General features: G+C 39.8%; 1 protein-coding gene across 1 annotated transcript in view; it reads left to right on the plus strand.

Annotated features, from left to right (window-relative positions):
• antxr1c (ANTXR cell adhesion molecule 1c) overlaps positions 1-12,359 on the plus strand; it is a 33,514-nt gene extending 21,155 nt beyond the window's left edge. The window contains 7 exon segments of the mRNA XM_020615912.1: positions 1,520-1,615; positions 1,838-1,876; positions 2,263-2,361; positions 2,458-2,625; positions 4,768-4,848; positions 9,175-9,271; positions 9,274-12,359. Of these exon segments, the coding sequence (XP_020471568.1) occupies positions 1,520-1,615; positions 1,838-1,876; positions 2,263-2,361; positions 2,458-2,625; positions 4,768-4,848; positions 9,175-9,271; positions 9,274-9,446 (753 nt within the window). The 3' untranslated portion in view covers positions 9,447-12,359.
• The last annotated feature ends 445 nt before the right edge of the window (positions 12,360-12,804 follow it).

The raw sequence follows: 12,804 nt of genomic DNA on the forward strand, positions 1-12,804 counted from the left end.
CATGACCGTAAAGCTGCCGGGTCAATCTCAATGTTTTGGTTGTGAAAATAGAAGAGAAGCATACTGTAATAGTAATGACTGCAGGGCCCTTGTGCAAAGCATTTATCCCTTAATTGGGACATTTAGAGATTTTGTAGGTCGCTGATGTGTAAATGTTTATACAGTAACTGTGTCAGTGTGAAGAAGGGTGGAGCTTAATTCCCTCAAAAACAAGGTTAAACAAAATGCAATTTAAGACAATTTAAAGCTATTCCACCTCAGGCCATGTGACATCATATACATGAAAATATTGTGCATTCAAACGGCTGTGTTATGGTTAATGATATGCACAGCTCAATTAAACACACCATTGTAATTAGCTGCTCCTTGCTTCTAAAGTAAACCATAAAGTCTGGAGTCACACCAGGCTTAAGGAGGCACAACAAGTCGCTAACTTGAGATGGGCAGGCCTGTTATAATAAACAAGTCTTTGGATAAAGGGTGAAAACAAACTTCATAAACCCAAACAAACCCTGCTACTCCTCCACAAATTCTGTTAAAGTGCCACATCGAGGGTTTCAAACTTTGTAGTTTGCCCACAAACTATGCCAATATAACACACGTGTGGGAAAACACATTAAATATGTCTAAAGCGCGGAGCGTGGGTGTGGCCACAGCATTCTTTGCTAAACCATTATCTCACAAAATCTGTAAACCTGTCAACTGTTAAAAGTTAGAGAAAATGACAAACTTACCAAGTGGGAGCTTTCTGAGAAACAGTCATTTGGTTCCAGTGAAGTGGTTTCTGTGACAGACCCCACTCCTGAGTTCAGTTAAACTCCTCACGTCTTTGCCACGTGACGTATAGGGGGAAAGTCTGACCACATGTGATCCTCATCTGTGCTCTGTAATGGGAACCAAGTGATGGATTCATTCAAGGCACACACAGCTTACATTAACCACTGTCACTGAGTAAAAGTAAAACATGAATATTAGCTGTGACAAAATCTATTCTACTACAGCTACGATTATGCTGTTATCACTGTTGTACGAATCCTACTACAGCTACGATTATGCTGTTATCACTGTTGTACGAGTCCTACTATTGCTACATGATCATTTATTTGGTGATTATACTGTACATTGTAATCTTCTTCTTAAACTGTAATAAATAAATAAATAAAATAAAGCTGTCAAATAGAAGTAGTACCGTAAAAGGTACAGTATTTGCTTTGAAATACAGTAGAAGTATAACACAGCAGAAAATTTAAATACTCTAGTAAATATTCTAGTAAAGCACAAGTACCTCAAAAACTGCAGTTTAGTGCTCAGTTAAATTCTGCTTTAGTATTACAAGTACCACTCCTCAGCATCCTTCTACTGTGACAGGTAACAGTCACATAATACCATTTATTTCTCAAACATTTGTCTTTACACCTATGTAAATCTGAGTTTAGGAAGTAGGTATGGTACTTTCACATTCAGCTTTCCCTGGATAGATGTAGTACTAATGACTGTCATGTGTCTACACTCTACCCAGTTTGATGGCACCATCCTCCTGATCACCCTGCTGGTGTTGTTCCTCCTGCTGGCCTTGCTCTTCATGTGGTGGTTCTGGCCTCTCTGCTGCACTGTGGTAAGAAATAGAAGCAATAAAAAAAGACATTAAAAAGTAATATTTAAATGACAATTTTCCAGAGCTTCAAAGGTCAACAATCACCTTAGGGGCCCCTGCTAAAATTTGAAATCCTAGTTTTCCTTTGAGTGCTACTGTGCCTGTGATTCATCAACGGCCTTTTTGATAAAGTAAACCTGTTGTTTCCAGCAGTTTCATGTCATGTGTCTTACGCTTCCACAGGTGATCAAAGAACCGCCTCCTCCACCTCCTCCTGAGCCAGTAAGTCACACATTAACACAGTGTTTCAGTATTGATCACAATTAAACACAAGAGAATACCAGAATAACATCATGGTTACTTCACTAAATTGTGCTTCTACAGAAACTGACAATAAGCTGAGACTCAAAAATCCCAAAATACTATCAACCTCTCAAGATCATCAGAGCATAGAAAATCAGTATTATAGACACAAATACATTTATCTTATTTTGTAACTAAAGGTAGTACATCAAAGGTTATACTAAAGACTGGTAGCGATAACTCGGACTTATCTACCTGTCTAGGCTCAGTAAGCAGTCTTTAACAACTTGTTTAAGTAACTTGCAGCCTCCGAGTTAGAAAGTATACAAACAGAGTCAGTTTTTGCGTTATTAATTGTGTTGTAGGAGTCTGACGATGAAGACGGCATGCCAAAGAAGAAGTGGCCTACTGTGGATGCTTCATATTATGGAGGAAGAGGAATTGGAGGAATCAAGAGAATGGAGGTGACCGTTTAAAGAGCTGATGGATATTAGACTAGTTTAGATAACATTCGGTCTCTATTTTGAAGTGTGTATTCACACACTCTCTGATGTGCACAGGTGCGCTGGGGAGGAAAGGGTTCCACCGAGGAGGGTGCTAAGCTGGAGAAGCCGAAGAATGCTGTGGTGAAAATGCCAGAGCAGGAGTATGAACCCTACGAGCCCAAACCTAAGAAATCTCAGAACAAGAAGCCGCCTCAGAGCCGGAAGTGGTACACGCCCATCCAGGTAAATGCAGCCTCAGTTTCCCTCAGAACCAGCAGGCACTGGCGCACTGTGCTAAGAAAACATGCCCCCACATCTTTTTTTAAAGATATATAAAATGTAATATCATTTAGTTGACTTAGTTGGGAAAAAAACTACAGAAGAACTAGCAAGTATGCAAACTTCTACCCTGGCACATACATGTTTGAGCATCCTTGCTGTCCAGAAACAAAGTATCAGCTGTTTACAGCTTGACCGCATTTCGTTTTTGAGTTCTTACCCACTGAGTTTCAAGTAACTGTGTGGCAGAATGTTCTCAAACCACAGAGGAGCCTGAAATCCTTTGGCGGAGGTTAAAGCAATAAAAGCGCCATGGCTGAAATTGCAAAGTTTTCATAAGACAGCAGAGAGGAATCAAATCTGTCCAGGCCATGTTTGTGCACAAAAATCCACCATCAATGTGCACATACTGAATAACCAAGGTCATTTAACATCTCCAAACATGATTAGACTTGGCGTCAGTACTGTGTGTGTTAAACTATAATACAGCTCTGTGCAGCAACACTGGCCTTTTATACAGTTACAGCACTTACCTGTACTCACTGCTGCCTTACAACTGTAAAGGCTGTATTTTAAATGTGACGCAGCCCTACAGACAGCGCTGCAGTGATTCATAGTGAAAGTTTACACTGTTCATACATCACAGTCAGTGTAGGAAAAGGGTAAATGTACACATTGACCAGCCTCTCTGCACACTGGGTGGTGACACTAACTGGTAGATTTAGGTGATGGGTTGTAGTCACTATGCAACTCTTTATTTCTAAAGCTATAGATTTTTTAAATCTCTGATGTTAAATTTGTTTAATAGGGCTTTAGGGTTTTTGAACCATCAGAAATATGGTTCAGTTTTTGTTTGCAAACAAATTTCTGAGCATTTTGACCAAGAATTGGTTGGTTCAGAACCTAGAATTCAAGTTCCCAGTGAGAACAAAATGCCTAATGGGTTTGAACTGGTATTGTTACAATACTGGCATCATGAATAGGCATGTGCTGAACCAACGAAGGCAAAGGAAAAGCAAAATCGACACACTCCAGTCCGGTAGGTGGTGGTAATGTACCTCAAAGTTGGTTTGCCAGTCACCAAACAAACTGAGAAGAAGCAATAGCAACATCAGCAAAATGGAGAAGAAATAGGTCGCCTGATCATCTGAAGAAATTCTGCTTTTACTTTCAATATAGACATCTTGTCTGGTTCTTCATCTTGTTCTTCTTTGACTTTTAATGGCGGGCTACAAGCCAACTTTAAGGTGCATGCCTCTACCTGCGTCTTTTCCAGTGAGATGTAATGGTGCTGAGGTTGAAATGTGTTGGTTCTCTTCATAGTGTTTGGTTCTGTGGTGCCTGGACAAAACCAGTTCTCTGTTGCTCGAAAAGCCCTGTATGATATTTACTTCCTTTGCCTCAAATACATCATTGAGGCAGAGGAATTAGCATTTTTCGGTCCAACCAAATGCATTGCGACAGTGGCACGTTGCAGTCTATGTAAGAGAGGAGAATTCCCATCTCATTCCATTTAATCAACCAGATTTTTTTTTTTTAGTTCCAAGACAAGAGCATATTATCATAATCTGTACAGAAATACAAAAGTTAAATCACTTTCAGAATCATGTTCAATACTGACTTTATTAATGTTACAGTTGGGGTCATCCTTTCTGTTCTGTGCAGAAGTAAGCTCCTGTTCAGTTGCTAAACCTTTCACCCTTGGTTTTCTTTGGCAGATCATCTTATTTGTGAAAAGGAACACTTTGTTAGCTACTGTGTTCATGGCAACAGAGTAACAGAAAATGACAGGTCCACACATTCATACATGAATGAGAATTGGACCAAAATATGACCAGAAGTCTTCATGTGTGTAACTGTAGTGACTAATGAGTGACTAAACAGCTCTAACCAAAGAGGAAGGAACTACTCAGCAGACCCGGCTGCTGTAGTATGTGTTTGGGATTAAAACCCACAAGACACTTCCCTGACTAAGAACCTCAGACCAAATGTTCCCTGATACAGTAGAATCAATATTAATAGACTTCTATGAAGTTATGGACTAAGGTGTAGAAGAGTTTGGTGTCCAGATGTAGCCAGCTGTTAAATCTTTCCTCTCCATTTCAGGGTAAACTGGATGCTATCTGGGCTCTGTTTCGCCGTGGGTATGACCAGGTCTCCCTGATGAGACCCCAGCCCGGGGATCATGTGAGTAGCTCGGGAAATATTTCATTTCATCAAATGCTTTTAGCCATTCCCATTCTTGTCCACTTCTCCTGTAGAGTTTTGTACCTGGCCCACACCTGCATTACTTTCTTTTCAGTCTTAATTTCTCTGTGCTCACGTTTTCCCAATATACTTTTTATGTCTTTGGTATTCACAGGGTAATTTAGATTAAATGTATTTTTTTTATATTTTGGCCCACATAAGAAGAATAATGTGAAAATTACCAATGATAATGGCCTGAGATCAGTCACTCAGATTTTTTTAGTGTTTTAAATGATAAATTCAAATGATAATCAAATACACAGCTATGATTGGGTCCATTTTTCCCATACCTTTTCTATTCTTCTTCCTCTCCACAGCCACCGCCCCTGCTGATCAGGGCCTGTCGTAAGCATGCACAGCCCTATGCCTTATTAGCATAGAATTTTCCAATGATGTTTTTTTAACGGGAATTCCACATTTTAGTATTTTCCCGGCACCACAAACAGGTTTAGAGACAGGGTCTGCTGCCAGATAAGCCTTCAGCTTTCCCAGTGGTGACAAAAAATTACCATTAGCTCACAATTACATTTCTACCAAGGCCAAGTGGAAGATTTTGTCAGCTTTCTTTTATCAACAAATTTCTTTTACACAAAAGCTTTTAGCAGTGGCTACATGCATAAACTCTGTATGATGCAATGTTTATTTTAAGGGAAAAAATGGCCTCCTTTTCCACTTAAATGAAGTCACTTCCTCAAGTCATTTGCGACTTGGCAGAAACAACTCCCCCACCTGCAGAATGTCTCATTACCAGTTAGTGCAATGTTTTAACTCGAAGAGGAAAGAGTAGAAACAAGCGTGTGTCACCTCTAAGTGTTACCTGAAAAGATATTAGGAGTTAGATTTCCTGCCACAGTCACATCCTGAACAGACCTTTTGGAGCAAACTCTCACACTCCACAGCTGCTAGGCTTCCAAATTAATAGGAATACACAAGGTCAAATTTGCTGAGTTCAGACGAATTCTTGATTGGTCATTCTGCTGCCATGGTGCGTCTTTCCCCCCCGTGCTGACTGCTACACTAACAGCTGAATGTCACTCTTGGGACGGGCTTGGCTACAACCCTGTACAGTGTAGTCATGATTTTTTAGCCTCATTATCTGTTTTAGAAAGTTCACAGTGATGTATTAGAATATCAATCCATACAAGTCCAGCCTCCAATGCCCCCTTGTGGTTAAAGATGGATGCCAGTTCAGTCAGAAACTCCTCCCTAAAGGTGATTATGTTCTGGAAGATGAACAAACCCAGTGCTCTGGCAAACTTTAACTTTTGGAATAAGGAAGCCTGAATCAGATTAGGAACGTGCCTGGGCAGCCTGAACCCTTTGTGTATACTCCAGTCTGTTTTAACTTTGGCCAGACAAAGTTCACCACGCCTGGAGAGGGAGGGGACTGCTCACCATTCAAGATGTGTTTAGAAATAATCCATTTGCATCATCCAGTTAGCTCTAGCATAAATGTGACCTTCCCAACTCACATTTCTCTTATTATCTACGGCTCAAATCCAAAATTATAAACTTTCACAAGATTCAAATTGAGATCAAGAGTATCATTATAAAGCTCAGCTCCATGGTTTGGTTCATATATAATGTTTGTACTGTGTGTGCACATGTTTATTTGTTCGTTTTTTTGTAAATTATGCTTGTGTGCGTATGTGTGTGCATTCTGTATGTATGTATATAACCACATAATTCACCATTGATATACAAGAGTTATTGCTATAATGGAGAAATCTAGATTTAAGACAGAAGGCAGAACGAGGGGAGATTTTCTGTGCTTGTCTGGCCACTTGGAGACATGAACGCAAAAATGCAATGCAACCAATCACAGCTGTTGTTGGTCTGTGTCACCGCAACGTGTGGTGTAGATTTAACACAGAACCATAAATCAAGCTTAAGGCAGACAACTGCCAGGGCTGTCTGCACCAACCGACCATGTCTCACACACATTTTGCTTAGGCCAAGACAGTTTTAAGACTTTGGTAAGACCTTGGAGGAGGTCAGCAAGAAGAGCTCAGTCTTAGATTATTTTCACATCTTTTCCATTCATTCTTTTCTTGATAAGAATGAATATGTAAACCTTCCCAGCAGAAAACATTCCCCTGCAACTTCTCACTGCTGGTACTAGAGGCTGTTCTGAAGAATTAAATGAGACTTTACATAACGCTTTCAATAAAAAACATTTGTTTCTCAAATATTTTCTGGGATGGAGCCAAAGTGCAGCACTAGTTCAGAGAATACACAAATGAAGGCACTGTCTGCACACCTCCTCACCATGGGTAGCTCCATGAGGCGATAAAACAGTTTTGAAGAAGATGAGAAGATCTTTTTTTTCTCCATCAAGGTCTAGAAATGCCAGACTGGATAACTGGCAACAGACCAGTGACCAGTGTTAAATTTTCGCCCCTTTGCTCCTCTGTTTATCCATTTTTTGTGTTTGCTCTCAGCAGCTAATTTACCAGTCAGGATGAACGCCATTGTGAGCGTTTATATTGATATTTTCTCTGTGAGACTATTTTACAGTACGTGCACCTTATTTCAACTGCTCTTCCACTGTGAGTTTTACATCTCATTTCTATGACAGCTTTATTCTGCAGCTGCCTTGAGAGGAGAATTAAAGCTCAACATCTGTATTAGAGAGGAGTCTGCGGTAGATGTAGAGATGTTCAGCTAAATGCAATAGGATAAGAGTGGTTGGCTGGAGTAGACAGCCAATAGTTTAGAGTGGGATATTGGACAATTGCCACATTCAGCTAGATTTCTTATCATTTTTTTTCTGGTTCTGTTTTTGCTGTCTGTTTTACTTTTACATTTACTTCACTTTTTCAAGGTCCAGAAGATGGTCCTGTTTCTTTTTGTTAAGTGTTTTTCTTTGTTTCATTCAGGTCTTCTCTCTATAGACATTTCAATAAATTCAAACCTTTTAAAACCAGTGGAAAAACACCGGTTCAAAAAGCTCTGCATCAGGTTTTTTTATGGAATGAAATGTCTTCTGCTCATACAGCTTCTCAGTATGTGTGACATCAGTTCCCACTTTCCACTCTGTAAAACCATGGTCCTGTGGGTTTAGTCATGGATACTAGTTTTAGCAGCTTAACATTACTGACTTTACTCTGGCTGTCAACCACATGCTATGGTAACAGCAACCTTTGTGAACTTTGATGATGTTGGTGCTGTTAGTGCAATATTTTACAAGTAGCTCAGGGTGAGAGGGCCACATTTCTACATTGGCTACGTTAGACTATCTGGGATAATTTGGAGAAGGAGCATCAAAAAGAGGATTAATCTCAAACACCAGCTGACCATAGTCTCTCACACACACACACACACACACACACAGAGGTGAAGGAAGAAAGTCACAGACACACCAACATACTGTACGGAGTGCAGTGACTGTGCCGTGACCCTGTGGTCGACTGATGTCACTGCCCACTTAGCCAAGACATACTTTAGAGTAGACACCTGTGTGTTTGTACCAGCAAGTGACCATATGTGGGTCTGTGTATGTGTGTGCATTTTTAGACTACATGAGATTTTTTTTTCAAAATTTAACCTATTTTTACATTGCTACAATCCAACAGTTAGGATTATGTAGACTAGGTGCACATTCTAGCTCATATTATTCTGGCTGCTCTGCCTTTTAAAGTCATGTTTCCATCCAAATCTAACAATGATTTTAACCAAGTTTCCAAAAACTTATCAGAAGATAATGCAAACTAATGCTCACTTCCACCCACTACTGTTATCTAGTACTAGGATTTGGTTCATTGAGATACAAGTTGTTGGCACTAACAGTACCGTTAAACCACTGCAGAAGAAGAGGGAACAGTATTAAAAGATCTCCGGTCAAGCCTCAAAAGGTGGAGCAGCACATAGAAGACATACTGAAAACAGGACATTTATGTTTGTTTCATGTATTATTTTGGGAAAAATGAGTCTCCTCTTTGAACATGAACAGATCTGATGTTTTAGTCTGCCATGATTTTAATCTTTTCAGTTGAGCAGAAGCTTGAGTGAGGACTCACATGCTTTGTGTACGTCACGATCATTGTTACTTTGTCTTATTTTGCTTTTACTGAAACAATTTTTAGCGCCAATGTTTCTGCTTCAGCCAAGCATAAAAACTTTTATGCATTTTTTTTTTATTTTGGGTTTGTCTTGAAACCTCTCCAGTAGCTGTCAAAACATCTCAGTCTGGCTCAAAGTGTTGGACTGAGCAGATTTGACCCCAAAGATTTTTTTATAATCTTAGATCTCTTTCCTTCACTTTAGGGTCGATGCATCAACTTCACCAGAGTGAAGGATGAGTCAGCAGCAGCCAAGGCCCCACCTCGCACCCCTATCCACACGCCCTCACCGCCGCCACAGGACTCTGCCCGATGACTCGCACCTCCTCCACATCTCCCACCTCCACCAGCCCTCCAGCCAGATCACCCCCATCAGGCCCATCAGGCCAGGTACCTCCAGGTCCACCACCATCCCGCATGCCCCCAGGGCTTCCCTGTCCACCGCCATCACGTCCCCCGCCCAGCCTCCGACCCTGAATCACATAGACACACCCCTCCAACTCCCCAATGCACCCGCTTTAATTTCACAGACTCGCTGTTCTGCTGACCATGTCTTTCAGTTTGAAGGCTGTGGTCCTCGCTGCCAAAGATGCTCCTGCTATAAACCAAAGATCAGCAGTATTTCGATTCCTTTCTTGTATGTGAATGAGTGTCAAGTCAAACTGTGAGCTGGCAATTTACAGTAAGTCATTTCACACATGCTACCAACTAGCATGATCAATTTGGGAGGAAAAACTGTTGGAATTCATGAGAAACTTGTTATGAAACCTGAAATTTTACAAGCCTCAATGTTCTCTAACTGTTCATGTGCCAAAGTTAAGAGTGGACTTTAAAACTGACTAGCAGGTTGACTTGATGGTCTGTCCCATACAGAGTGAATGGTGTGATTTGAGGAATTGTTTTACTTCGTGTTGGCATTTGTGAGATCAGGGACGATTGTTGCTGGACAGCATTGCATGTAGGGACAGAGGTCCACAGAAAAACACTGCAATGGACGAACATTCTTTGTTGTCTTTATAGACTACTGAGTTATGCCATTGTTATTGAAAGTTAAGGTGAAACGTAGGATGTACAGGGAAATCTGCATAACCACATTAAATTTGGAGCATAACTGGTGTATTTCTCCATTGCTGTGAGGAGTTGGAAACTGAATTTAAAACCAATATCACAATTTCGCTTTGGACATTTGTTCTAAATACAATAGGGAATTTTTTCCCCATTCAGTTTTATTGTGATGTTTCTTTTAGCCAACAACACACCTACCCAACAAATACCAGCCCTTCAATAATTTGTGGTGGGGTCTTTGTACCATTCAAGGACAGGGAAGTGTACAAATATTATACGAAAGGTATGTTTTTACAATATATATTTGAGATGTGTTTTTGAATGCTGCAGTATGTTGGGCTTTGGATTTTGTCCTTAACCACCTTTTCATGTAGTTGAATTTAGATTACAGCAATATGTATTTTTGTTAGTTGTTTTTTTTTTTTTGTATCTTCGCACATAGACTGCTGGGCATCTACAGTATGTATTTGTTTTTGTTAGCATAGGGACATTGAAACACATGAAATCCAGCAACCAGAAATCAGGTCAATGTCTCTCCTCACATTTTTATACTCAGTTGTGATACTGTACTTTGATACCGTTGTGTGTGTTTTATGTCTTCAGATTTATCATCACCGGTCACATTGTAACTGCAGGGCAGTTCAAAGAGCATCTAATTTATTTTACTCCCCGCGAGAAATAGAGGAGAGTACTTGAATATCGACAAGGTGTCCAACCACCAAGACGGACACCGTGTGCAGAATTTAGCCAGTTAGAAGTCATGCAAGGCTTATCTTTCTTTCTCAACTCCTCAGCTACACTGAAATTATTTGTTGAAACTGAAAGTGGGGTTACATTTTATGCTGTGTGAATTGGATAAAAACACTGAAAACTGGTGTGCATTATGCCTTCTAGGTCTTTTCTAGCAGATGAAATGACACCGCTAGTAATATCATTCCAATTTGTAAAAGAAAAAAAATCGGGAAAATCAGAAGCGTGGGATTTTGACTTCACTGTGTAGAAAAGAGGTTGAAAGTATTGCTATTCCTTCCATATCCAGTGCCTTTTGGCATTTTCTTCTTTGATTTTTTGTTTTATACTTTTGTTTTAATGTGCGTCATTCAGTTATGTCTTGTACCGTTGTGTTACTACATGCATTTGTAATCAGTCACAGTGCCTCAATAGCTGCTCCGCTGCTGAGCTACAGGAAACATACAGTACATACACAAATCACAAATGTGTATAATTTACATTTTCACTGAAAATGCCTTTTAATTTGTCACCTATAGTTCAGCTTGAGTTGAATGAACATTTAATAATAGTGCTTTCTCTAACAATTGCCAAATTATTATTATAACCATAATGAAAGTGAGATATGGACTAGATAATATCATACAATATCTAACAATTTTCCAGCATTAAATATGACCACATTTTCGTAACCCTTTTAGGTTCTGATCCTAAAAATATGGAAGAGGATTAGGGCCACTGTACAAAATTTGAGTTCTGACTTTTTTCTGACTCTGAGATTAAAGTCAGAATTCAGATCCCTTATCCTCTTCTGTATAAAAAGGACCGTTACCAAGGAGGGGAAATGTTATTTTATTTTACAAGTTTACAATCATTTCCTTAGAAATTTCACTGACAGAAGATATTATTTCATTAGTACACTTTTACACAATTTGTAGTTCATTCCAGCCATTTGGTAGCATTTCCACAGTAACACTGACCTATGTAGGGAGCTGACAGGCTTTTCCATGTAATTTATTGAAAGTAACACATAAAACAACAGATGTCTGACCTATGGTAGACCATAAAGAACTTGGCTGTGCCTTAAAAAGTAAACTGTTTATCAGATCCCAAACCCAGCAACATCTAATATGCTGCACCATCAAACTGCATCTTTGTTTGACATCCTTTTGCACCACTCATGTTACTGAGCTAAACTCTGGGACTTTAAACCAAAGCAGATCTCATCACTGCAGGTGAAGTTAATTAATCACACCAAGTAAACAGGAGGAATGGATGTATTTCTTATTCTACTTGGATCTTTAGCTAGAGATACGGTACAACGCTTCCTTGGTCTCAGCAGTGCATCCTTCCTAATTCTGCTCAACTCTATTAAAACCAATGTAAGAATTTAGGTATAAATGCAGTATAGATACAAGATCAGTGCTAGAAAGGAAACTCCCGCAGTTGTTAACACCATTAGAGTTGTTATACCGAACAGAAATGATTTAAGATGCATTATGTTAACCAGTATAAACAGCAGTACTGAAGCAAATATGAAGACGTATATGATTTTCTTTGTTGGTCGACATGTTTTTTTTAATCAATAAAGGTTGACTTCCAAGCTTCTACAAGAGTGTTTCTGTGCATGACTTCTGCTTGGATTTGTCTGATACACAACCCACCTGACCAGTCTCACCTGACTACTTACTCTTTTAAAAGGTCCAACACTGAATGTTTGGGTATTTGATAATACGTAACTGTATACCATTCAAAGTTAGGGCTGTATACTTCCCATACACACATTTTGGTTACAGTGATAGTTAAGATAGTATCAGGGCAGAGATACACCAAGCTGACAGTAGGCTGTCAGCCACCATCGGGCTGTGAGTGAGCGTCCGTCAGGGCTTGTCCTCCCAGTGTGTCCTACACCATTGTCACTAGTTGAACCCTGTCAGCGGCTTTTCGGCTGATTTGACATGTTGAATCCCCATCAGCCAGTCGGGCCTTGTTGGTGAGAGAAAGACCATTCTGATTAGGTGTTGAACTTAGCGAATCAATG

Source organism: Monopterus albus, unplaced genomic scaffold (assembly GCF_001952655.1).
Source record: "Monopterus albus unplaced genomic scaffold, M_albus_1.0 scaffold171.1, whole genome shotgun sequence".
Classification (NCBI taxonomy): Eukaryota; Metazoa; Chordata; class Actinopteri; order Synbranchiformes; family Synbranchidae; genus Monopterus; species Monopterus albus.